The sequence below is a fragment of the Delphinapterus leucas genome, chromosome 9 (genome assembly GCF_059928025.1).
Source record: "Delphinapterus leucas isolate spDelLeu-1000000601 "Yukka" chromosome 9, BTC_Dleu_Yukka2, whole genome shotgun sequence".
Taxonomy (NCBI): Eukaryota; Metazoa; Chordata; class Mammalia; order Artiodactyla; family Monodontidae; genus Delphinapterus; species Delphinapterus leucas.
Window position 1 is genome coordinate 20,572,943 of NC_143137.1, and position 27,443 is coordinate 20,600,385.

General features: G+C 50.2%; 1 protein-coding gene across 1 annotated transcript in view; it reads left to right on the forward strand.

The window, feature by feature from the left end:
• The window catches only part of PLXNA4 (plexin A4), a 380,029-nt gene that overhangs the window by 269,033 nt on the left and 83,553 nt on the right, over nucleotides 1–27,443 (forward strand). Inside the window, exons 4-8 of the mRNA XM_022580815.2 lie at nucleotides 6,178–6,278; nucleotides 16,305–16,428; nucleotides 17,161–17,314; nucleotides 18,565–18,664; nucleotides 21,325–21,439. Coding sequence (XP_022436523.2) covers nucleotides 6,178–6,278; nucleotides 16,305–16,428; nucleotides 17,161–17,314; nucleotides 18,565–18,664; nucleotides 21,325–21,439 — 594 coding nt within the window. The remainder of the gene's footprint in view (nucleotides 1–6,177; nucleotides 6,279–16,304; nucleotides 16,429–17,160; nucleotides 17,315–18,564; nucleotides 18,665–21,324; nucleotides 21,440–27,443) is intronic.

Genomic DNA, 27,443 nt, shown 5'->3' on the forward strand with positions numbered 1-27,443 from the left:
TGCCTGGGGACAGGAGCCGGATAGGACAGCACAGGGGACGGTGGGTACCAGGCACAGCAAGGCTTGACAGCTCCGCGGCAGCCTCTTGGAGTTTCTTAATGCGTCATCGTGCCTCTTTTTCTTTTCTTTTCTGACAATTTTGAAGGAAATTGGGTACTTTAGAAGTCTTTTGGACATTTAGATTAACTCCCGCCATCAGGCTTAGTGTATCCACTGTAGCATTAGCTACAGTTATAAAAGGAGAGATGGAGTAATAACTCACATTTCAACCAGAACGTCAAATGCTGAAACAAATTAGAGATACACACAGACACTTGGACATTATATCTATGGAACATTTCTGAATATAATCAGCGGAGCAGCAGGTACCCTTTGGGATGCTAACGGCAACAGGCAGAGTGGGACCCTATGGCTAGGGGGAAGCATCTTTCGGAATATCAGGGAAACCAGACGGGCTGGACGGTAAGGGCAGAACTCAAGGCAACTGCAAAACTTCTTAACACATCCAGGCCCCAGGCCCAGCAGAGAATGGGTTCTGTTGGTCAGAGTGAACGCTTATAAAGGCCAAGGCCATGAGCTGCACTTCTCTATGGGCTCCTTTGCTCTGTTGTCAGTCACTCCCTGTCTTCCTGTCCCAGGTCATTGTTTTGTAACTTCATGGTCTCAGTCATGGGGCTGCATAGGTGAGGGAGTAGAGGTGATGATTCTATTGAGCATAGTTCCAAACCAGACAGAACTACACTGTATTATTTAGGGAAGTTTACCTTGCTGGCAAAAGGATAAAGCAAACCCCTGTGATTCCCAGAAAGGTAATGGAAGGAGAAAGAGACGTGGGATGGAGATGGGCACACAGATGCTCCTGGTCATAATTAGGGATGAGAAATGCTGAGGCAGAAGGCTGAGCGATCACAGGAGAATGTGATAAAACCAAGGGCATTTGACCTCACAGGCAGTATGTGCGTTCCAAGACCCTCCCCTGTGCCTCTTGGAAGGGGTGGGAGGTGAGGAACATTTCTGGGTAGAACAAGGCTGTGACTTTTTTCTTCCAAATCAGGAAACGGAGGTCCAGAGCCTGAGAGTGAGAGATCCACTTACATGACAACACACGATAAGAGACATTCATCCCGAACACTTTTGTCCATTTGAGATTAAATTGAAAAGAGTAAACGATGCCTATCTTTTCACTCAGGGATCTCAGAATATTTCATACACATGAATTTGTTATCGGTCTACCAACAGAAAGCTTCTCCCCCTTGACCCAGGCTGCTGGGAAGGAAATAGGCGTTCGTACGTCTACCCAATAGTTGTTTTTTTATTATTGTTTCTTTTACTGTGGTAAGATACACATCGCATAGAATTCGCCATCTTGACATTGAAGTGTTCAGTAGCATTAAGTGCATTCTCATTGCACGGCAACCATCTCCACCATCCTTCTCCAGAATGCTTTTCTTCTTCCCAAACTGAAACTCCGGACCCATTAAACACCAACTCTACATTCCTTTTCCCTCAGCCCCTGGCAACCCCTTTCTACTTTCCGTCTCTGTGAATTTGACCATTCGAGATCTCGTATAAGTGGAATCACGCAACGTTTGTCTTTTTCTGACCGGCTTATTTCACGTAGCGTAATGTTTTCAAGGTTCATCCATGTGGTAGTTTGGGTCAGAATTTCCCTCCTTTTTAAGGCTGAATAATATTCAATTGTATGTATATCCCACATTTTATTTATCCATTCATCTGTCCACGGACACTTGGGTCGCTTCTACCTTTGGGCTATTGTGAATAATATTGCTGTGAACATTGGTGTGCAAGTTCAAGTCCCTGCTTTCCATTCTTTGGGGGTAGCTACCCAGAAGTAGAATGACCAGATCATACGGTAAATTCTAAGTTTAACTTTTTGAGGATCTGCCAAACTGCCCAATAGGTTTTTGCATAACGCCGACAGAACGCGCCGGGAAGACTACCCTACCCGAAGCCCCCCACCCATTCTCCCCCAGCACAGTGTAAGTACACACAGGGGTCCTGAGAGGTGGTGGAGCTCCTGTCTCTAGAAGCAGTGAGGGAGCTATTGCAGCTGCATCAGTCAGCACCTCTCCTGGAGTCCAGTGGCCACAGGGGACAGACCTCACTTGTTTGTGGTCCCCGAGACCATCCATCACTAGGATACAGTCATCTCTAGATAGGTCACATTGCCGTCTGATTTGTTCTCCAGGCAGAAGCCCCCGCCCCATGACTTTCTTTTTTCACCTCTTCCTGTGGTCGGAATTCCCTCACTCAGCTAATTGGCACGCCTGGCACTGTAGCGTAAGACTTTAATCAGAATTGGGTGGTTTCAGTTAATTGTGTGGCTCTGCATCTGGAGTGGTTTGTGTTCCAGGGTCAGGAGAGGAGCCGGCTTTGCTTGGTGTAAGGCGTGGGTGGAGGATCTAGGTATCTGGGGAGAGAGAATCACAGCGCCAAGGTGGCTCCGAATCCATCTGGCCACCTGTGCAGCATACCAGCAAGGTGTGGAAGGTAAGCAGAGCCATTCGGGTAAAGAATTGCACCCAGATAAATGATGGGGTGAATCTAATTTTCAAAAGTGATTTAAAGTGTCAGGCAAATTTCTGATGCTTTGCAGAATTACACGCGGGATGGGGAGTGAGGCAAAGCAATGATGTAGATTGGGAGATTTGGGGTCAGTCTGGGCGAGCGTGGCCATGCTGGAGAATACTGTCTGATGGTGGGACTTTGGATATTTCCCTGGGCCTGGTTTTCTTTGGGAAAGTCCTGGAAAGGTGAAGGGGTGGGTGGCACTCAGCTTTCAAATGATGGTAACCCTTCTACATGGACTGTCAGAATCCTGGCGGTTTCCCGGTTTTAGCATCCATGCTTTGAAAAGAATGGAGAAAACCTAGATAAATTTCAGAAGACTAATAAAAAATGACTGAACATACAGATAGAAAGAGCCTATAAGAAAAGGTGAAAGGAAGTTGGGTAGCATAATAACTTCCCCGGACTTATGTCCCTGTCCAACAGGGATCCACCCTGATGAAAAGCAAAGAAAAGTAGGTTTTACCAACTGTAGGTGGTAAAAGCCCTGAATAAGTCTAGGAAGCTGGGCCAAGAGGAAGCAGTGAATGGTTTAGGGGCAGACATCCCAGTTCAAGGAGGAAATGATGTGATCAAGGTAATAAAGGAGAAAAGCTCTTCCAGGCATTGAACTCCTGACCAAGCTCACGAGGCCTCGGAAGAGCAGTTTGGGGTGACGAGGGGGAGAGGTAAAGCGGCAATGCAAGGAAGAATGGGTATTAATGACAAAGATGACAATAAGAGTTAACTGTCACTTGCAATGTGCTTGACCATTTACAAAGCTGTTTCAAACCTCTTGGGTCATCTGTGCTTTGGGAAACTCTGTGAATTAAGGGGGATTTTTATCTCCATGTTGAAAGATGAGAAAAAATGGGACTCAGAGACAATAGGATCTCATTGCCAGTAAATGGTGAAGTCAGAATTTGAACCCAGCTCTGCAGGCTCCTACTCTGTTTCCAACCAAATGAAAATGACTCTTGTTTAAAATCGAGAGACGAAGGACTTTACAGTTCCAGGTATTGGCATTATTAAATGCCAGTTGCAAGATATTTTTAGAAATCTGAATGCAAAGGCTTTGGAGAAGATCAGGTTCAGCAAGCAGTTGGCTCTTTTTGTGTTGTACACCCCAGAACCCCATGGCACAGCCATCGGAGACAGATTATAGAACATGTCACTGGGAGAAACCAGGGAGGATATTAAGTTCAGACCAAGAAAATGCTTTTGCTTGAACAAGCCATGATTTCCTCTTTAAGCCTGTGCAAAATATGGAGTGCTAGACAAGCAGCCGGAACATATGAAAACATTATTATGTACTTATGTTACCAACTTTCATCATCTTTGGCCCCTTTTATTACTTTTTTCAGCTCTAGGCATCAAGTTTTGAAAGATTTTTGCCTACTAAACAAACTGTATTTATTAAGTAATAATATATGTCCTATTTTTAGTATGGGAAATACATCACAGAGTATGCAAACCAACAGAAGATAGCAACAATCCAATTTTCATTAGGCTTTTGGAAATATTGAAAGTAACTGTGGACCTCGTTACCACTCATGAATTCCTAGGAGTCCAGCTACTTTGGGCACCATTATTTATATGCTCACATGACCAGTGTGTCTATGCCCATTTAAGGGGTAGGGAAGGCAATTAAAGAGGCAACAGGAGGAGGGTCAGTTCCTGACTGTGTGTAGAGTCGGTGGGGTGGGGGGGGTAATTTGCAAGAGTCTGATTGTCAGGACCAATTACAAAAACGGGAAGGTGGTATGTCGGCAGAGCCAAGGCATGGCCCAGGCTGATTGCATGAGCAGTAATAAAAGGAAAGATAAAATTCCAAATGTGCAAAAAGACATCTGAGAATGTGGAGAAAGGGCCACCAAGGCCAAGGGCAAAGCTATAGGAACAGGAGCAGGAAGCTAAAAGGTACCTTGGAAAAAGTAAAAATACACGGTGGTCATTGAGATCACTCGATGGGCACTTGAGAAAACAGAAAAGATATATAAAGGGAAGAAGAAAATTAAGGTGGAAAGGAAAAAGGAATCATGTGGGATTTGAAAATAATAATTAATTCTTAATTAATTCCAAAAGAGAGCTTCGAGACTAATTGAGCAGACTCTGGTGCCAGTTCGCCTGTGCACGAGTTACAAGTAGCCCCTGCCAAGTGGTACATAATTTTATGGAGGCAGACCACGAAGCAGCAGGGAGAACACGGCCTCTGCATTTGCTCATGAAGCACAGAGGCTCGGCCAGGTCAGCATGATTTATACTTCTTCGTGTCTACTGTCTGATGGCAAGAAATTAAAAAGGACGACCAGCTCAAACTCTCTTAGCTCAAGCTGAAAGGTTAGCTAAGAAGTCCTCCATCGAGATAAAAAGGTACCCCGAATGGAAAAGAATGATTACAAAAAAAAACCCAAAACCTTTTGTGAAGAAGAAACTGGCAAAAGTGGAGAAGAAAGACCAAGGCTATAGGAAGAAAATTAAAATTCCATTTGATCCTGTGTATCGTTATTAAGTACCTCCTACGTCTCAGGCCCTGAGAAATCATGTCAAAAGACATCAGGGCAAAGCTATGTTGGAGGGGGCTTCCCTGGTGACGCAGTGGTTGGGAGTCCGCCTGCCGATGCAGGGGACACGGGTTCATGTCCCAGTCCGGGAGGATCCCACATGCCACGGAGCGGCTGGGCCCTCAGCCGTGGCTGAGCCTGTGTGTCCGGAGCCTGTGCTCCGCAACGGGAGAGGCCACAACAGTGAGAGGCCTGCGTACCGCAAAGGGAAGAAAGAGAAAGGAAAAAAAAAAAGCTACATTGGAGAACAAAGAAATTCAAAAGATCTTTAGGAGTATGCAGGAAATAGAAGCATTTGGGCTAAACAGAAATGTCATGTGGAACATTTTACATTAACAAGCTGCTGGTGAAAGCTAAGATAAAGTTTTGGGGTTGGAGAGGAAGCCTCTAGTCATGAAAAGAGTGTGGGTAGGAAGAGAAATAGCAACAGCTGCTCTTTGAAGGCACCAGAGTGAACAACTTTATGAGCCAGTTGGCCAACATTATGAGAAAGAGAGAGTGAGCAAGTGTCATCTACAAAGCGAGTGGATTACACCTTGTTAAAAAGAGAGACAAGGGTCTTGGACTTGGGTTCAGCGCTCTCTGGAACCGCAAAAAGGATGAAACCTGAAGGAGAAGTTCTGGGAAGGGGCAAAACACTTTAAGGCAAAAGAGAAACAAGAACAGAGAAAGAAGAAGCATTTGAGTTTATTACATTGATAAGAGATAAATATATGATGAATGGCACGTTTGTAGAGATATTTGGGGGTTGGGGTGGTGGGAAAATTTAAATGTACAGGTTATAAATATCTCTGATAACAATGTGATATGAATTCTGTGGAGTCTATTCCCAGGGACTTCTAAGAAAATAACAGTTGGTTGTCTCCCCACGATGCTTATGGGCCACCTGCTCGAATATGATCCCTTTCGGTTCTGGGGCTCTAGGCCCCTTCCTGCTTCTACACGGTTTTAGGTGATACACCTGATAGGATGGCATGACTTCTTGGTGAACTACTGGGTGTTCTGCAAAATCTTGACCACTGTCTCCCGTGTGGTCTTGTCCTAGCTCACCAGAGTCCCTGTGGAGTCCTGTGGTCAGTATCAGAGCTGCGGCGAGTGCCTCGGCTCAGGCGATCCCCACTGTGGCTGGTGTGTGCTCCACAACACGTGAGTACTGCTGGGCAGCTTCCTCCTGCCTCCCCCTCCCCCGGTAATTCTCTCCGTCCTTGTCTTCTTCTCTATCACCACTCTCCTACTGTTTGACCTCTCCCTTCCCTCCCTCTCTTTTCTTACTCTTCCTTCTATGTATCCTTTGTAAATCTATGTATCCTTTGTAAATGTATCCTTTGTAAATCTTATCTCCCTTCTTTTGTTTATCTTATCTTTACCTTCTTTTGTTTATCTTTTGTAAATCTTATCTGCCTTCTTTTGTTCTGACTTCCCTTTAAATTGTCAACTTCCCATAAAAATATATGGAAATGTCAGCATGGGAATGATGAAGGGTCAGGATATGGGAATCACCCTGGATCATTACACACTGGAGGTCTGGAGGGAGATCTCTGGGCATTTCTGGTTGCAATTTGACTGTAGACTGTAGACTGACATTCCAGGGCTAAACAGCAGGAAAAAGGCATTGGACTCCTTTCTTTTTTTTTAAGTTTTTTTTTAATATTTATTAAAATATTTATCTGGACAGTAGGGTCTTAGTTGTGGCACATGGGATCCTGACCAGGGATCAAGCCCGGGGCCCCTACATTGGGAGCACAGAGTCTTAGTCACTGGACCACCAGGGAAATCCCTGGACTCTTTTCTCCAGGCTCACATGGGCCACTAAATCACGTGTGTGATGTCTACTGTCCAGTTAGTGATTTAACAGCCACTTAACAGACTTCAGTATCCCCCCAGAATCTTCTGGTATTTGAGGGGTAAGTTCAAGTGCATAGCACCTAAGAACCCTTCTCCGCAGCCCTAACACTCCTCTGGCTGTCAGAGCACCCTGGGCCCGGGGTCACTAGACCAATGTTTGAAACCCTGGTCCAAGTGTTGGCCGATCCCCCTGTGTGGCTCTTCCTTGCTGGCTCCATTTTACTCTCTAGAAGTGGGAAGAAGGCAATGGTATACAGTGGAGACAAATGGTAGTCTAATAAATGAACTGAGGGGTAGAAGTAGGGTACAGACAACCCCCCAGATGTGAGGGGAGAACAGAAAGCCTTTCTTAGGGGAGCCGAAGACCCTTGGCATTGCTGACTGGAGAAGCCAACAGCAGTTGGGCCCCACCCACTCTGTGGAATTTGGTCCCAGCCAAGCTATGGCTGCGGGAACCCCAGGCTTCTAGTTAACACTTGAAACTTGACACGCTGTGAGTTGGACACAACTATTATAAACTATAAGGAAGGACTTAAGTTTTCTTACTAAGAGCCTGAACTGTATGTGACCAATGGCATTTACCAGTCATTTCCTGCCTCACTCCACCCCAGGAGTGCCTCTGAAAGTTAGACATGCCCTCTTAAATTCTAACACAACCTCTCCAAGGCCCCAGGATGGGCACCCTCCCCTCTCTAGGTGACAGTCTCAGGCATAATGAGACCTAGAGTTCACTAAGGAAAGGTTTGAAATCCCTCGGATATGCTGTGATGGGAAAAAAACGGAGACCCATCAACCTACCCTGAAAAGCAAGTAACTTAGAGATGACCAGAAACTGGGTACCGCAGTGTACCCAAAGCTGTGTATCGCAACAGAGAGCAGTGGCGCCTAAGACTGGCCGCCATACAAGAGGATGGAAGAGATTGCATTCAGAATCCAGGTCAGCTCTGATCAACCCAGAGGAGTTGCCCGGATGATACTTTGCAAGGCAGAGGGGAAGTCGTTTTCTTTGTCCCACACAGTGAGCCCTCTCAGAAAGGGACTGTGCTCCAAATCCATTGCTTCCTTGGGGGCCTTAGGCCAGCTGGCTTTCAGCTTGGCTAAGGATGGCTCAGCTGCTCCTGGCGTGAGGCTCTCACACCTGGCATCATTTAAGGGCAATCAGAAAAGCTGGCCCCCCTCTGACACTCTATGCCTGTGGGACCCAAAGGCCGGTCTCTGTGTCAGCTTTGATCCTGCCCGGTGATGTCGGCCAGCCCCACATAGCACTGAGCCCTGTGAAGAGCAGGGGCCCTGAGGCTCTGAGACGGCGGCAGGGGCGCTGTGCGTACGCCCACCTCCCCTCCCCAGAGCTGAGCTAAACAAGAATGACAGGAGGAGGTACCAGAGATTACTTCCTGCGTGGCCTCAGTTTCCCCTCAGTAATGTGATACCTGCCTCCTGTCAGGCAGCAGAAAACAGGGGTGGACTGGGGTCAAGGTGAAGTGTGGATGGTTCACAAAGGAAGCCATCAGTCTGCACTGGGAAGCCAGCCTCTCTACTCTCAGCGTGGCCTAAAGAAAACAGTCACAGATGTGAACTCTGGGCATCTGCCACCAAGTCCAAATTCCATATTCCCCAGCTGTGCAGCCACCTGAGCCAGCACCCCAGCTCCAGGGTGCTCTGCCAGCTCAAGGTGTGGTTCTCTGTGACCTTGAACCTCCTGGTTGTGGGATGGGCCTGGTGCTGGGGGCTGTGCTGACATAAAGCCCAACTCCCCCAGGAGGATTCAGCTCACGAGCGCCCTAGGCCAAGGCTGCCCGCCCACCGTGACACTCTGTACATCCATCCTCCCTCCCTCCCTCCCTCCCGGAGTTAATGGCCAGGAGAACCCCCTGGCCCACGTGGCCAGGTGAAGAAGAGTAGATGCCTGGATTTGCTAAGATGCTTGTAGTCAGGATATAAGGTTTAATTTATATGGAGGGAGATAAACTGATGCTCAGCGTACAGTTTGGAAAGTTTTGATAAATGCAAAACCCAAGTAATCCACCCCCCCCATCAAGATGTACAATACTTCTTCATCCAGAAAGTACTCTCATGCCCCTTCCTAATTCTTCCCAATGGGCCTTTCTTTTCCTTTTTTGCTTAAGTTCAAGGCAAAGCCAGACATTGCTTCTCCTATATGTCCAGCTTGCACCCCTTTTCATTTGAGATAGATGCCGACAGGACTTTCATGGCTGAGACTGATGCATGAGGACGTGGGCCCAGCAGGAAGAAGGGCAGGCAGAGGCTGTGTGGGAAGGATGAGGGTGGCCAGAGAGCCTGCAGATGCTCCCCCTGGGGCACCTGAGTTTACTAGGAAGGGAGGGAGGTGAAAAGTGCAGGGGATTTCATCACTTCGGAGGAGCACCATGCCCACACACACACCCCCTGTGCCAGGCACTATGCTAGGCTCAGGGCATACAAGGGGCCTGCATTAGACCTTCTGCCCAGAAGCAAGTTCTTGGGAACCAGGCCTCTGGTCCAGGGATGGGGTGAGGGTTGCAGTCTGTGCTAGAATCAGCATGTTTGTCAGGTCCACGCCACGGACAAGACCCTGTGCTACGTGCTACAGGGCCCAGCCAGCCTGCCCCAGGAAAACTGTGCAAAAGAGCATCAGAAACAGGGTTCCTTGTGGTGTCAAGATACATCCATTTTCTGTCACTTCTGCCAACTTTTCCCATGGTTGTAAGAAGTGAGAGGGTGGGGAATTTTGTGGGAAGAGAATGACAGCAGAAGCTCTGTGTGTGTGTGTGTGTGTGTGTGTGTGTGTGTGTGTGTGGACAGAGAGAGGACAGAAACAGACAGAGCAACAGGAGGAGAGAGAGAGCGTGCATGCAGCTCCAGATGGGGCATCATCCAGCAGGTGGCTCAGGTGGCTGAAAGGGCTGTTTGTACCAGCAAGGGCACAGGTGGGCTGCAGACTGAAGGGGCTTAAGAAATGCTCATGTAATTGAAAGCCTCCCTCCTGTTACTCACCCTCAGTTGTCCTGAGCACAGGCTTGCCAACCCAGTAGCACGGAGGGTCACCCCTGTTGCCCTCTCTTTCAGCCCCGGGCCCCAGCCCACAGGCTTGCTGGCTTCTAATGGTAATGACAGCTTCAACAAACTGTTTATTTGTCCATCACCTTGAGCCTTTGTTTGCAGGGCCATTGGGCCTGAGCCTATTCTGACTTGGGTGAAAGAAAGGAAAGGCTGCAGTGCACCCACAGCCCTGAAGCCCAGCTTTCACCTGTCCTGGGCCTGGAAAGATCCCTCCAACCCCCAGGTACCCAACCCCCTCTCCCTCTTCCCCTCCCGTGCCCAGGCCAAGAAGCCCATCAGTCGCAGCAGGTAACGGGATCCCCCACAGACCTAGTCCCATCGATCGGCCCAGACGTTACCTTTCTTCAGCAGGGTCATCAGCGTCACTCCTGGGAGGCTCATGTAACTCAGGACATTGACAGGCGAAAGATAAGATCAGCTTTTATAAAGTCCTTCCCTCCCCCCTGGGACCCCTCCTCTTTGCAGATTTCTTCTCTTGGAAGGATGCCCTCCCTGGATGGCTTGGCATGGGTCACTGTTCAGGACTCACTTTATTTAGTTTCTGCCAAGATGGAGAGAAGGAAAGGAGAGGAGAGGAGAGGAAAAATGCTGCTACCTACACAGAAGGGATGGGTTAAAACTAAGAACCTGTCTGTGGACAGACCCAGTCTGGACCCAGTTTCCTGCCATAAAATGGCAGTGAAGAGCCATCTTACAGCAACGCCTTGAAAATTAAGGGAGGAATGTGCAGGCAGCCCCCTGGGGGACTAGCTCTGACTTCATTGGCTGTGTAAGCAGAGGCTATGGGTCAGACCCAGGACCTCCTCCGTGGTCCCTGTCCTGTTGCTGTCCTCCCCGGGACTGGAGGGCTGTGATGGGGTGGCTGGGAGAAACCCACCGCTGGGAAGTCTTCCTTCCTAGACAGTCTTCAGCAGCCATGGGTGTGGCTGTCCAACGGCCACCTGGGAAAGGGCAGAGAGAGAAGTTTGTTCCACAGTCACACTAAATGTCCCCTTAATCAAGTCCAAACTGATTCCAAAATGCCAGTCCTTTTGTGCTGCTTCTTAGCATATCCCATAGCCTGGTTTTATGTTTATTTATTGTTTAACCTGTATCCAAGGGCTACTGAATACTCACCCTCTAAGTCAATGATCTCTCCTTGGGCTCTTTGCAGGATGTCTACACAATCGTGAGGAATTGTTCAGATCCACTTCTGCCCGGCAAACTCTTTGCAGTCTATGCTGTGGCCTTCCCTGACTCTTTGCGAAAAAATTGTCAGCCTCTGGTCCAGAGGAAAGAGTCCCAGACGAGATCCTAGGGTATTTGAATTTTTCTCACCCCAGCTCAATAGATACAGAACCAATCCACAGGGGATTGGTTCCAGGACCCACAGCGGGTACCAAAATCCATGAACGTCAGATCCCCTAGTTGGCCCTCTGTATCTGTGGTTCCACGTCCTAGAGTCACGGTACTGAAAGTCCTCACCTGGTCTGTGCCCTTCATATAAGAAACCCCTTACACACCATCTGCCTAGAAGGCCTCCCTTTACTATCCAGTCTGCCTTCCTCCAAGCTACACATGCCACCTGCCCATTTCTGGGGGCATTCCTGAAGAGGGCAAGGGTAACGATGTTAGGAAACCCAGTCTCTTCCCTCGTCAGTGTTCCCAGATGTGGAGACAGTGATCAGAGAGCCCCCGTGATCTCCAACTTGAATAAGGTTCCTCTTACCTTTTCTGTAAAGGGCATTTAGGGAGCCCTACCCCATTTGTTTCCAACCTCCTCATGTTCTAAACACAGATTCCCCAAATATTGCACTTCAAGCACAGGCCATGACCAACGTGAAGTGTTAAGGATGGGGGATCACCTACAGGGAGAAGCAAGGAGCCAGTTCTGATATCCGAGGCTGGTAGACCCACACTACCTGGAGGGCCTGGAGAGACGGACCAGCGGTGGTTTCCCCCACCTCCACTGCGGTTTGGAGGCTCGCCCAGGCCGGACTCACAGAGAGCCACACTTCCAAATGGAAATTTGCTTGCCCAGCCAGCAGCGCTGGGGGTTAATATTTCCATCACTGCATTTAGGAATTAATTTCTAGAGAACTTAATCACCACCTCTTTCCCTCTCCCTTACCCCCTTCCTTTCTCCATTCCTCTCCCTTCTAATTTTCCACTTGGCTGGGAATTCTCCAGCAGTGAAAGTTCAGGCTTAGGGGAGGCGGTGGTAGCTGCTTCTTTAGAGAAGATAATCTCATTGGAACCACTGACTTGAATAATAACCCCTCCAGGGGCCAGGGCCTTTGTCCCCAAGGGCTTTTAGCACCTCTGAACTGGAGCTGGAGGACCAACTGCAGAGAAAGTGGAGGGAGAAGGGGAGGGAAGAAGAGCCTAGGGGGGCCAGACTCCAGTTCTGGGGCCCGGGCTGTGTTCCTGGAGCCTGCTTCCTGCTGGCCACCTGCAGGTCTGCGATTCCTGGGGGTGGCAATGGTGCTGGCAGGGATGACTGTCTGGAAACTCAAAGCCATATAGCATGCACTATTTGAGTCCTGCCTGGAAAATGGATGAAGCAGGGTCTTCTGCCATGTCCAAGGTGTCCCCACAGTGGATTGCAAGGACGTGCTTTCGGAAGTACCTGGAGCCCCTTTGAAGGAAACATCTAAGCCCCCCAGCCCAGGGGTCATGAATTAACCCTTTGCACATTCCCTAGCTCTTGCCTGACCTAATGGAAAATCATAGTCCCAGAAGGGCAGGAGGCCATTCCCCTGACAGACCCTTTAAGAACTCAGAAGGAATCCATTCTTCCCCTACATTTTCCTATCACTTCGAAGGTCAATTGTCTGTGCTTTTGAACATTTGTAGCTTCCGCCCTCATGGGCCCTGAGGGATAGTAGAAATGTCAAAACACCCCTGACACTGACCTTAAACTTGACTTTCCACGAAGAGAGCTGAGTTCTCAATACCCTTTGACAGCTAGGAAGAAAGCAGAGCTACAGCCCAGACTACTCTTTTTTTCCTCTTTGCTCCCTCCTGCCATCTGGGGCTCCCCCTCCGTCATTAAGAGGAAAAGTGCTGCAGCCATTGCTGTCTTTTCATCTTTGATTTGCCCTGTGGTCCAGTCTGGGAGGAGATCTGTGCTTCTACATCAGCTGCAGTTTGGAGGGGCTGGGTGGGAAAGCAGAGGAGGGATGGGGTAATACTAGGTTTTATGGAGGGCTTTTTATGTATGAGCTGTGCTCTGTTCTAAATGCTTTACTTGCATCATCTTTTAACCCTCATGATAACCCTATTAGGTAGGTACTATTTTGTCCCCATTTTATAGATGAGAAAACTGAGGCAGCAAAGAGGTTAAGTAATTTGCCCAAGATTACAAAGTTAGATGGGATGTTTAAAATTGTAAGCCACGGGTGGCTTCCCGGGTAAGACCTAAATCTGTGGGAGATGATACCTGTTTAGTTGTGGGCTCTCGGGAGCCGTGGAAAGATGCAGCCTCATGAACTCTGGGAGCAGCAAACCATGCAGATAGACCTTGTCTTGAGATCCCTCAACCAAGTTCCTTTGTACCTCCTGCAAGAGAGAAGGAGTTGCCTCTTTTCTATCTAGACTCTATTTGGTAACTTCAGGTGATGTTTGGGCTGAAAGCAGCTTCATTTTTCCTCTCTGCATAATTTAATCAAAGACATTTTTCAGATCTACTGATTGCTCTTGGAAATAGGAACTTCAAAGTTGGGGAGTCAGTGAATAATTGAAGTCTGTACCAGCTCTCTGGGTCTGCTGTTAATGGGAGTAATAACACTATTAATAGTGATGTCAGTGCAGACACCCTGGAAAAGTCCATAACATTAGCTTAATGGCCGGAGGTAATGAAGTCCTCGCAGAGGAGCTAGCCTGGTAAATTAACTTCCCAGACTTTTAGGCAGATGCCCTTGTTGTCATGGGTCTGCTAGAACAGCCTGGGGGTGCCTTGGAGACAACCACACTCACATCTGACCTTTCACCCTTGGGATGAGATTCCTGGACAGGTCCTGGAGAATTCACAAGTCTCAGTAATATTCAAAGTGTTTCCAGTGGCAGGCAAAAACAGCAATTAGCATAGAGAATAAGATTGAGAGGACATTTTTAAATTGCCCTAAGCACAGAAGGGGACATCAGGATGGCAAGGAAAATGGGTTTAGTCTAGAAGCTTCAGGGAGGTAGAGCACAGTGGGTGAGAATGGAGGCTCCAGAGTCCATCTGTGTTCATACAGGCTCCCTCTGATTAGCTGATGACCTTGAACAAGTGACTAACTGCTCTCTGTAGTTTCCTGATCTGTAAGGTGGGGTTTAAAATGGTTACCTACCTCCCATCATCTCTGGGAGAGCTCAGTGACATAAACTGTAAGCCCCTTATCACAGTGCCCAATAAGAGCTCAATGACTAGTAGCCATGATTATTTTATTCAGAATTGTGTTTTATTTCTGCATTACACATCCACTTTACTCCAAGGTCATCCTTTCTGTCCATATCTCCCCTTTCTTCCTTTAGTTCACGCCTTCAGTGATTTCTCAGCTAAATTCTCCTCTCAGACCCTCCACTATTAGGCCGTCCCTCCCACCGAGGCCAAGATGCAGCCTCATGAACTCCGGGAGCAGCAAACCATGCAGATAGACCTTGTCTTGAGGTCCCTCAACGAAGTTCCTTTGTACCCACTGCAAGAGAGAAGGAGTTGCCTCTTTTCTACCTGGACTCTATTTGGTAACTCCAGGTGATGTGGATGGCATACTTCCTTCCCCGTGGCTGGGAGGAGAGGCCCCCGCAGGTTTCCTCTGTGCCTTGAGAGTCACCCCGAGAGCAGATCAGGGTATCCAGGTGCCCCTCTCCCCTCACCTTTTACCCTACCCCTCACCCGTCTGCTTCTTGAGACAGAGGTTCCCTTCCATATCCCTGGCTGTTCCCTTCCCTACTCAGCTCCTTGCCTGGTGCTTCCTCCGCTCCTGCAACAGCCCCTGACATCCTCCCTTCTCGGCAGAGTCTCTCCTCTTTAACCAAAAGAGATCAGCACTCAGGAGGGATTTCCCTGCAGTCCCATCTTACCTCAACACGTCCCTCTGAGGACCCTGCTTTCCCTCACTGCCACCCCACAGCAGAATCAGTAGCCCAGAGGTGCCAAATCATGGCCACTCAGCGCAGCTCCATGTTCACCAGGCTTATCCAGCTTGGATTAAATACTGTTTCCTGAAAGTCAAATACCTCCGAGCAGTCAACTCCCACTGGAAGGCAGGGCAAGCCCTGGCCCCGGCTGAGAGCTTAAGCGCCTTCCCCTATGTGTGATGTGTGCATTTGGGTGACCACCCTGACTTTTACGTGCATCTTTCACAAGCCTCCATCAGTTACGACCGTAAGATCCCAGGTCACCTGGATGTGATCCACTGATGACAAGGCACACTTTGAACAATAATAGGACACGGACACTAGGCAGTAGCGAACCTTCTACAGCAGTGATGCTGGGCCATGGAGCTGGGATTCGGATCCAGCGCAGCCTGGCTCCAGAGCGTGCTCTGAACTTCTACCCTTGGCAACTTTGATCCCTCCTCCCCTCCCTCCTGCCCACCTATGTTTACCTTCTGTCTGCTGGGCAGGAGATATGCAGGGGATTCCAGAGTAAGTCAGGCATAGTTTCTTCTTTTGAGAAGTTCACACTTGGTAGGAGAGGGCTGCGCTTAGCCTAATAATTGTCATACAGTCTAAGAAGTTCTAGACGGTGGGAAACACCAAAGTGCTCTTAACGTTGCCCGGGGTGGGAGTGGGTTGGTGGGAAGAGGGGCCCACGGCAGATGCATTATAGTTGAACCATGTCTAGAGGGACAGGTAGAAGTTGGAATGGGGAAAAATGTGGCGAGAGGACAGTGCAGACAGAGGAGCTGGCGTGCACAAAGCCGAGGAAATCGGAAAGAGGAGATACGTGGAGAGAACAGTCTCGGTTTGCGAAGGGGGGCGGGGGGCTGAGGCTGAGTGGGGAGGGGGAATAGACAGCACTTCCAGCTCTTTCTGTGAATGAGGAGGCCCTGAGGGCACTCTGGGGTGACTCTCAGGGTTTCGCATGTGACAACCAGTGATTGGAATTACCTTCTTCTTCCAGTTTGGGCTTGATGGGGGAGGACCAGGCTGGAGGAAGGAAACTAGAAGGTTAGTCCTGGGCATGCTCAGTTCGGACATGTCCTAGGAGCCGCTGGCAATGCCTGACCTCCGCGCCGGCCCCTCGCTGGACCAGCGGTCTCCTCCTGAGTCCCTGATCAGTCGCTCTGTCCTTCCCAGGTGCACCCGGAAGGAGCGCTGTGAGCGGTCCAGAGAGCCCCGCAGGTTTGCCTCTGAGATGAAGCAGTGCGTCCGGCTGACCGTCCATCCCAGCAACATCTCCGTCTCTCAGTACAATGTCCTGGTAAGGCCGTGGGACCGGGATCCACGGATGTTGGAAGAGCCTTCCCCCCGCCCAAAAGGGTCTCAGCCCAACACCCCTCAGGAGGGCTGGGCCTAGCTGGCCAGCAAGGCCGCTCCAGAACAGGGCAGGGATGTTAAAGAATGTGTCCCCAGGGATGGAAGATGGGGAGGTTTGCAGGACTATCGGGGAAGAGGCTTTATGCGCAAGGGGTAGAAAGACAGGGAAAACTGACACCAGAAATGACTGGAAGTGTGACCAAGAGGGGGAAAGTGTTGGGAGCCCTATCCTTGTCTTTGAGATGGGAAAGATATATGTGCAGAGGGAGAAAAGGGGGCGGTGGCGCCCACGTTCTTGCTGGGCACCTGCTGGTTGGTGTTGCCATTTTCCAAAGTTGGGGATAACGGAGAGGAGCCTGAGCAGCAGTTCCTCGGGGCCTCAGTCCTGCCCAGGGCCTCTCTCCACCTACAAATCCCCTAAACGTTCTGTTTGCTGGGGCCAAATCCATTCAGATGCTTATTTCTTTTGTCTCTGTCTCTTACCATCCCACCACCTTCTCTATCCTCTCCGGTCATAAATTGGGTGTCCTCTTCTGTACGTCAATATTGCCTCACGCTTTTCTTTCTTCTCTTTCTCTCTGATCTCTCTTGCTCTCCCTCTTTCTTCCTTTATTCCATACCTTCTTTTTCCCATGTCTCTCTCCTCCTCTCTCTCCCCCTGCCTGGCTGTTCACAGCTGGTCCTGGAGACGTACAATGTCCCAGAGCTGTCAGCTGGGGTCAGCTGCACCTTCGAGGACCTGTCAGAGATGGACGGGCTGGTGGTAGGCAGTCAGATCCAGTGCCACTCCCCAGCAGCCAAGGAGGTGCCCCGGATCATCACGGAGAACGGTGAGTGGTCCCCAGAGGCAAAGCGGGGTGGCAAGTCTTTCCTCCCGCCGCCTGGATGATGAGAACTCAGGACAGACACGCGGGATCGAGGGAGCGCACAGGAGGGGAGGGTCAGAGGAAGCGGCGTGCGTGCGTTGGTAGGGGTGTCACAGGAAGAGGGGGATGGAGTGTCCCTCCGCTGCCTTTGGAATTGAAACCAGGTGAGCATCCAGGAGTCAACCTCACCCTGGGTGGGGAGCGGTGCCAAGAGGGTGGGGGAGGGAAAGGCCAGCACAGTTGCAGAGTGTCCCGGTCAAGTTCAGAGGTCATGCTGGAGCATGAGAGGGCTGGCGTGGGAGGGGCACGGGAGGAGGGATGGGGTGCAGGGGTCATCTGCTTCCTTACCCCCTGCCTGCACTGCTGGGTCTCTGACCCTGAACCGTTGCCCCCCCCACCCCCGCCCCGCCTCCCCGGAGCTTCCTGTTGCTGGCCGGCTGCCACAAGAAGGACAGAGTGGACAGAGGCCCAGCGCTGAGAGGGACAGGCCTGCCTGGGCAGCCTGATTCCATGTTGGCCCTCCCATTTGGGCTTGTCACATTTGTTCCGAGCTGATTGATTAATGAGCCTCTCAGGGAAGGCACAGAACAAGGGGCCTGGGGTCAGGGCTGTGAATTAAACATGGGCCCCAGCTCCTCCCTGGTGCCAGCTGACGATTCCAGGGATGTCTGCCCGAATGGAGCCCACCAGACGAGGGGGTGTCAGCACAGGGTCTTTCCTTACAGAGATGGGGAACGAGCTCGTGAGTGCTCGCACACCTATGTGTAAAACCTCTGGCATAATTTGTGGCAGCATTGCCAAGAGTCTACGTGTTTCTCCTGGTAGCTAATCAATGTGTGTATTTGTAATTCTGTGAGGGCTGCATGGACATCGTGTATGTGACTGCACATTTGAATGCCTGTCAGAGTGAGTGTGTGTGTGTGTGTGTGTGTGTGTGTGTGTGTGTGTGTGGACAGGAAAGGACCTGGTGAGCGAATGAGAGGTGGGTGCTGGGAATACAGTGTGGAAGGAGAAGTAGACCGGAATCAGCCCCTGCAGCTGTTCTCGGGGTTGTCCTGGGACCGGGCCCGACCGCATCCGAATCCGGTAGAGCTGAGCACACCCCCTGGAGAGTGGGCTCCCCTTTGCCAGGGTGCATTACTCTCACTGGGACCCGACACGGGGCAGTGGCCGCCCCCACCCCACCTCCACCTCATGGCTGGCTCCGCCCACAGGCGACCACCATGTCGTCCAGCTGCAGCTCAAGTCGAAGGAGACAGGCATGACCTTTGCCAGCACCAGCTTTGTCTTCTACAACTGCAGCGTCCACAATTCGTAAGTGCCCCTCCAGCCTCACTCAGCTCCCTGTTTCTGGGGTCAAAGTTCATCCAAAGATAGAAGACCCCACCACTTTCCCAAGGACTTACCATCTAGAGGCCCTGTAAGGCTACCTCCTTCACCCCTAGAAGGAGAGAGACTCCCTCCTCTGGCACCCACAGGGTTAATGGGAAGAGGCTAGAACAGGCAGCGTGATAACCTGTGGGCTGGGGAATTCCAAGTCCCTAGCCCTTACACCTTCTCTGGCATAAGTCTGCTAACGTGATTCACTTTCCACCATCTGCTGAGGAGGGGGGTGCTTATTACCTGAAGAACAGAGCGGCCAGCACCCCAGGTGAGAAGAGGGGTCCGGGGAGGGAGAGAAGGCGCCACGTGTGTCCAGGCAGTGGTCCAACAAGTCACCTGAATGAACGCTCAGCTCTGCACAGTCCCCTGCAGGCTGGGTCGGGACTCAGGCTGGCGATGGTCAGAGGCAGGCTTCGGCCTGGGGTGGGCTTCTAGCTCTGGCTCCGGCTCCACCTCTGGCTCTGTTTGACTGAAGCCTCCACTTCCCAGGGGAAGCCACGGACGATGGAGGCTTGGGCTCTGGAGTCAGACCAGCTAGGAAAAGTAACCCTTCTGTGCCCCAGTATCCTCTGTAAATGAGGAAATAGTAGTCCTCCTCCTGGTATGTCACCTAGATTTTTTTTTTTTTGGTACGCGGGCCTCTCACTGTTGTGGCCCCTCCCGTTGCGGAGCACAGGCTCCGGATGCGCAGGCTCAGCAGCCATGGCTCACGGGACCAGCCGCTCCGCGGCATGTGGGATCTTCCTGGACCGGGGCACGAACCCGTGTCCCCTGCATCGGCAGGAGGACTGTCAACCACTGCGCCACCAGGGAAGCCCTCACCCAGATATTTAACAGCTGACATGGCAAGGGCACGGTCCCCTCGGCTGGGACATCGCTGCTTGCTGCCCGCTCATCAGCCCTGCTCAGCCCACAGGATGGCTGCGAGGGCTAGAAGAGCTATTACAAAGAGAGCGCTTAGAGCCATGTCTGGCCGACTGTTCAGGCACTGTACATTTTACTGTTACTATATTCTTATTTCCTCTCCAAAATGATGGGCCTGGATAATATTGAGAAGGTACAAACCTGTTTTTCACCATAGAAACCTTTCTTCAACCAAAATTAGGTGTGAAAGCCCAATATACAAAATAGATGAAAGCAAGAGATGGTTGAGGGTCGAGGGGACCTGGAACCCCTCTGTCTAGGAACCCCACGCATCTCACACAGTCTCCAAAGAAGCTCCACGGAACCCCCAGCATTCCATAGAGCACAGTTTGAAAGCCATAGAACCTGATCTCAAAAAGCTTTGCTTGCTTTAATATAATGTTCTGTTTTCTTCTCCACATAGGACAAGCTAGTTAACATAACCATAGGTATTTGGGACTCTAGGCTCGTGGGCTCTGTCTGGTTATGACAGCTGTGAGTCCAGAGCTGTGGCTCTCTTTGGCACCCCAAGTAAGAGGCAGCCAGTCCTCCCAGCCAAATTGCTTCGACATTGGAATTCTCTTCCTGCTTCTTCCCACAGAGCTTGCCATGTCTTTACCACGTGGTGACCTAATCCCTCACTCCCCTTTTGCCCCTCTAAGAAAGTAGAATAGGTAGATGAAATCATATTTGAAGTTTCCATTCAGTCCGTAAAACGATTTTAAGCATCCTATATGCAAGACAGTGTGTTACTCATTAAACGAGGAGGATCAAACATTAATAAGATGCAAAGATGCGATCTCTACCCACCAAGAGTCATGGCCTGGTGGACCAGTGGATGAACAGGACAATGAATAAGTAAAATATATACAACAAGACCAGTACTGTTCCAGAGACAGAAACAGAAGGATGAATAGGATGAGGGCCCCAATGAGACCAACTCTCCATTGGTCAAAGAAGGAAGAGGAGATGATGAGGTAGAGGAAATGTTACTCCAGGTAGAAGGACAGCATGGGGAGAGAGTGGCCTGTTCTTGGCTGAAGCACCAGACACACGTGGGGACAGTGGATCTAGACACCACAGAGGCCTTGGCCTGCATGGCAAGGCATTTGGGTTCGACCCTTTGGAAGAAGGGAACCATGTTGGGTTTTAAACAGGAAGTAGCTTTTATAAAGTTGCCTGTGTTTCCTGGGAATGGTGAGTAGAGGTAGGGTTGCCAACTCTGCCCATCACACTGAGGGGGTAGCCTCAGGACCTTCCTCTGCAAAGGTGTGTCCACGTGGGTCCTTGTCAGCAGAGACCCTGGAGTCAATTTGAATTAAAAGTCAATTTCACTGTTAACCCTAACTCTTATGGGTTCTCTGGATGAGCCCCTCTACTCCAGACTTCATTGTTTCCCAATTCAGCAAAAGAGGGCGCCATCCTATAAAAATGGAGGGTGGTTGATGAGGCTCTTGGGGGATCGGGGTTGTCAGCTACCTGAGTGAGGGCGGAGGCCAGAGACTCTTGGCTTCCTGAGGACTTGGAGAGAAAAGGGATGGATTTTTCCAAGATCTAGTCTTCCTGAGTGTTTGAAGGTGGTTTCTCCTACTATGAAAACATGTTTTGCTAGGCCCTAGAGTCTTAGGCTTTCTGCTTTCGGTTCATGCAGGTTCTATGATGTGTGCCTCTTCCTCCTCTGTGCCCAGGTGCCTGTCCTGCGTGGAGAGCCCATACCGCTGCCACTGGTGTAAATACCGGCATGTCTGCACCCATGACCCCAAGACTTGCTCCTTCCAGGAAGGCCGGGTGAGGCTGCCCGAGGTAGGTCCCGCAGCCAGAGCCGTGAGTGCCGCTTGCTGTGAGCATGGGACACGCAGGCAGGTCTTCCCTTAAGAAGAGAAAACAAAGGCAAATCCCGCAGGACCACCCCCTTGCTCCCCAACCCCGACTCTTAAGGGACTGCTTCACGAAAGCAGTAAACAAGCAAAGCTCTGAGCTCTGGGTCAGTCCTGGGGGTTCAGTTACCAGACAGAGGTGCATTCCAGGTCACTCCGTCCAGCAGGACCCTCTACACACCAGGTGAGTTCCAGAACAATCCCAGAGGTGTGTGTGTGTGTGTGTGTGTCCTAGAAATAATCGTAAGTACGCAGCAGACCTGTGTACAGACTGCTCAGCGGCCCCTCAGAGCACCGTCCACAGAGCAGAACTGAGATCAAAGAAGTCAAGTTGAGTAAAAGGGAGAGAAAGATAAGAATGAGAGGGTGGTCACTAACCTGAGGGTGGTTTTCAACGTGTGGTCCCCAAATCAGCAGCAGCAGCATCTTCATCACCTGGGACCTTGTCGGAGATGCAAAAGCTCCCTCTCCACCCTCTGCACCAGCTGGGTGACCCCTCGGGGCTGCGGTCAGCACCGTGCGATCCTGCTGCGCGGTCCAGCCTGCGAATCACTGACGCAGAGTCAGGCTCCGTGGCTAAGGCACTGTTTCTGTTCCGTCCTGATCTTTGGTCTTAGCCTTGAAAACTCTTCATCACCATAATAGAAATGCTCTGTGCCTGTGTTGTTTCCTCTCTGAGACTGTAAGTTTGTGGGCAAAGGCCTCAAGGATAATGGGTGTAAACACATTTTGGAAAGGTCTGCTGTTGTTCAAACATTATGGTGCTTGTGTGACTCCAGCCGTTGGGCCAGTAGTTCTGAACAGAGTGGTTTAGAACGCTGTTGCTGAGAATAGGAAGATAGAGAGGTGATATACCTATATCTATATCTGTATCGTGTTGGTTAGACCCCACTGAATGCAAGGACAGGGCACTCTCTCGGCCAACGCTGGACTCAGGCTCCAACATCTCTCCTACCCCCAAGTCTTGGGTGTACCTTCCAGTCCCCTTCAGACAGCCCCACAGGTGCCATGACCATGTGGCAAAGCCATAACTGAGAGCAGGGAACTGTCCAGGTGCAGAAAGCATAAGGGCTGTTGGGGGACTGGACGGGGCATGGTGAGAACAGAGAGGCCCACCCCCAGACTCCCACCCCACTAAGAACCCTAACTTAGGCCAAACCCTTAATGGCAGGAGGGAAGCTGTCTTGTCTCTGAAAGGGAGGAGCGGAGGACACCTCACCACCAGCATCTGCTGTGTTGAGCTCTCCTCACCCAGGAAAAGACTGAAGTGTGTCTGGAGATGAGAAATTTCCAGCCCCGGATCCCACTTTCCCAAGCTTTGGTGGCTGAGCAGGAGTTCTCGGGGTAGAGAATGGGCAGAGCAATCCTTTGCGGAGGGAAAGACAAGGAATGGTGAGGTTGTCAAGGGGAGAGAATGCTCCCAATTGGGTGGGGGGGACAAGAGGGGCAAAAAAGACAGAAAAAGCAGAAATTTGAGAACCTCATTCAAGGTAATTAAATGATTAGGAGCCTTTGAAATCCACCAGATCCCTCAGGTGTCTCTGCTTTCCTTTTATTCTTGGGCCTCTCCACACAGGAAATCCCTGCTAGATACACCAGCCTGGAAAGCTGGAGAGCGCCTGAGAACCTCTTTCTTTCTGCTCCCATCAAGTCACTTGTAGGTTTCAGACCAGAACAAGAAGAGGCTATGGAAGTCTCTAGACACAGGCCCTCCGCCTCTGCGATGGGGTCTGTCTATGGCTGGGAACGGCTGCTCTGAATTCGTAATCCGAAAAAGAGACCCAGACCTAGATTATCCCTTCATAGGGAAAGGGGGAAAGGGGGTTATGTCTTGGCTTTAAGTAGGAATGTGAATCTAATTTTTAATATGTCAATTCTCTGCTTCTTTTTTTTTTAACTAAGACAAAGTGGAGCTAAAGCTAATAGGACAGACAGGGGTCTGACAGCCAAGGGGCACACCTTGGCATGAAGACCCTGATGAAAGGCTGTACATTCTCGGGACTTCCCTGGTGGTCCAGCAGTTGAGACTTCACGCCCCCAGTTTAGGGGACCTGGATTCAATCCCTGGTTGGGGAGCTAGATCCTGCATGCGTGCTGCAACTAAGAGCCCACATGCGCAACTGAAAGATCCCGCGTGCCCCAACTAAGACCTGGCGCAGCCAGACAAATAAATAAATAAAATATTTTTTAAAAAAGAAATTTAAAAGAAGGCTATCCATTCTCCTCAATCCTGGGCCTTTGTCTTGGGGTGCAGGGTCAGAAGCAGAAGAAGGGCTGGTTGACCCACCCAACCAGGGACTAAGAGCCCAGGAAGCACCTCTTCTTATGTTGTTCAGGAACCTACAAGTAACTTGATGGCAGTGGAGACAAAGAGGTTCTCAGGCTCTCTCCAGCTTTCCAGGCTGGTGTATGTGTCAGGGATTTCCTGTGTGGAGAGGCCCAAGAATAAAATGAAAACAGAGACAATTGAGCTCTCTGGTGGATCTCAAAGGGCCCTAATCATTTAATGACCTTGAAGGAGGTTTTCAAATTTCTGCCTTTTCTGTCTTGTTTGCCCCTCCTGTCCCAACTTTCTTTCTTTTAAATATGTAAAAGCAGCTGGCATCTGCTGCTCAGAAAGAGGAAAAAAACCTAGAAAAGAATAAAACAATAGCCCACCACGTTTCCCAGTGCAATTCAGGGATCTCCATAAAAGAATAATGTCTTCAGGTGCCCAGACTGCAAGCCAGGTACAGCACCCATGTGCACCTGGTGGTGGCAGAGGTCACTGGGGATTCACAGAACTTCAGAGGGTGTGGTGCCAGGGTCCCCAGAAGAGGAAGAAGCCTGGAGGAACGTGACGGATGGAGGGATGTGAAGAAGGACAAACCCACCGCTGTGGCCCCACCGCCAACTCTTTCCATTTTACATGAGCCCTTTTACCGGGAGCCTGGCAAGCCATCACAGTGACAGGTATCTTGGAATCGCCATGCCTCCCTTATCACTTCACTGAATGGAATTAACTTTGGCTTCTCTTTTTCTTGGATGCTTACTTATTCTAAGAGAAGGAAGTCTTTTTTTTTTTTTTGCGGTACGCAGGCCTCTCACTGTTGTGGCCTCTCCCGTTGCGGAGCACAGGTGCCGGACGCGCAGGCTCAGCGGCCATGGCTCACGGGCCCAGCCTCTCTGCGGCATGTGGGATCCTCCTGAACCAGGGCACGAACCCGCATCCCCTGTATCGGCAGGCGGACTCTCAACCACTGCGCCACCAGGGAAGCCCGAGGAGGAAGTCTTAAGGCTGTACTCCTGGTCCACAGCTGGAGGCTGCATTCTACCCAGCTCAATAATGGACCATTTTGAATATAACACAGAGGAGAGGCCAGAGTCGACCACCTCATGATGGTTGTTGTAGCAGCGTCTTCCTGGAGATAAGGGGAAAAGAAGTAAATAAATATTTGTGGACTGTTGGCTGAGTCCAGCCATTGCAGGTCAGCGGAAGAAGGTCATATTGTCCTCAGAGCTTAAAAAAAAAGCCCCGGCTGCTAACAGAAATATAATGATCTTTTTTTAATGTCATTCCTTTGTTGTCTGTATTTTTGTTTCTGGGAAGAGCTGGTAACAGGAATAAGGGGTAACAAAGAAAATTACACCTCTGAAAGGTGACTTTGTAGAAGCCCCAGGCACAAGTGTCCCCTCTCCATGCCAGGGGAAGAGCTTATTCATGGCATGATACTCTGTAGCATTGTTACAGGTCACCTCTCATCCTACGTTACCCACTTCTTGAACATTTCCCATATGCGGGGCATTGTGGGAGGTTTAAAGGTGTGTAAGAGATCTGTAGATCTGTATTTAGAGACGTGTAAAATGGGACCATTGGTCCACATGATTGCTGAAGTTCTGTAATTATCAGTGGAAATAATCTGGAGAGCACCAAAGAGAAATCCACACCCAAGAAGTGGTCTTACTGGGTGAGTGTCCAAGTGTGGCCTAGGTCTCCCAGTTCTGCCCAATAGGGGGGCTCACACAGCCTCAGGCCTGGAGCTCCCCTGGACTTCCAGACCCAGACTCACCCTGGGAATGAAGGGGAGACCCAGGCCCAGCGGTTCTCTGGAAGTCCCTAGGTTTTCATTTGCTTTCAACCTTTGAGTGTGGGGATGCAGACAGAGGCCTTTTGTTAGCCAAGAGGGAGGCTGCCAGGTGGCCCTTCAACTCCCCAGCAGCATCCTGTATCCCTAGGAAGGCTTTCATCCGGGCGTCTTCCAGTTTCAACACTGGCTTTGTTGACTATCACCAGGCATGTTGAATTACCTCTTTTTTTTCCCCTGAACAAAGAGTGCATTCAGGTGAAGTTATTGGTCTGGAACAGAGAACTGGTCAATCACTGTTGTTATTATATTAATGGCAAGTATTTTCGAGTAATTACAATTATTAGAAATAGAACACCCAATAACATATGTTGTTTATAGTCACTAGATTCCAGTTACAAAGAATGATTTTGTTTCAACTGATGATGACATTGTGATAACAACCCTGGGTCTTTAGATCTGCTGCCAGATCCTGGGTACCAAAGAGAAGAGGGAGAGGAAGGCGAGGGGAGGCTGAAGTGGGACCACAGAGTCCTTTCAGTCCTGTTCTCCCAGTATCAGCCGAGACTCCTTGCTTCCCACTGGAATGGACTTTCACCGGGGCAGCCATGAACAGGGCCACACTCTCACCTCCACCAGGCGGGAGAGACCACTGGTCTCCCAGTGGCTTTGGAATCCCCAGGCTCCTCTGCTGGGTGACCTGAGCCCCCCATCAGGCCCACACACTTAATAACAGTGATCCTTGGCGAACAAAGGCGAACTTCCGTGGAAAAGCCAATCCATTGACGAGAATTTATCCTCGCTGGACTATTTTGCTGTTATTTCTCATCTAAACTGAAAAGCAAAGTGAGCTGCGGCTGAAGCTGCATTCTCTGGACTCCAGGCGGGATGGGCTTTGCAAGGAAGCCGAGGCACATCTGGCGCATTAAATACAGGCTCAAAGAGGAAGTTCCTGCAGCCCCTCTCTTCTTGAAGTTCAACCAGAGTGTTTACTCCGGAGAACAATTGTAAGATCAGAAGAGGCAAAATGAATTCTATTTGATTTCCAAAGCTGTGCTTGAAAGTTTCTCCCCAAATCCCCTACCACCCCGATACCACTGAGTTGAATCTGTTGCCAGGACGGGTATCAGGAAATCTGCTGATCCCAAGGTCAGTCCTCCCTGGGACTCAAGCGCTGGCAAAGCAGGGGAAGTCCGGGCCCCGGGACAGCTGCTGAAATAAGCCCCATGCCCAGAGACAGGGCAGGCCAAGGGCATTTATCCCCAACTGGACTTGAAGGAGATCAGGCCAGCCCACCTTGTCAGCGATTCAGCTCCCCTTCTTACCGTCCTCTGGGATCCAACCGGAGGGAACAAAAGCACCCTTGCCATGCCCTTCAGCCTCCTTTGAGAAAACAAAGCCAAACCCCTGTGCGCAGGTATTCCATTACTGGGTTGCCATCTCGGCACTCATCTGCCCTTCCCCCACCTAAGATTATGGGTATTTCCTTTTTGTGTTATTACTTTGCTCTCTCCATAAACCAGCCCATCGTAGATCACGTTAATGGCATAAACTTGGGGAACAGCAAAGAAAATACATGGTGCATTGCATTTTTGTACTGGGCACCATGGGTCTGAGAAGGTGAGTGTAAATTTTGGGGGTTGGTTGCAACTAGTGCTAACTTGTCTTTGGAATTGATGGGGGCTGAGGTGACATGGCGGGAGGGGTGAACTGCAATTTACTTATCCCTTAGCTGCCCCTCCGTACTGCCCCTACCCAGCTCCCCTCAGCCTTGCGGTAACAACTGAGAGAATTAGAGCCCTCATCTTGTAAACACACTAGGGACTGTAAATCCACAGCCCACCACCCCCTCCCAAGGAAGCACCA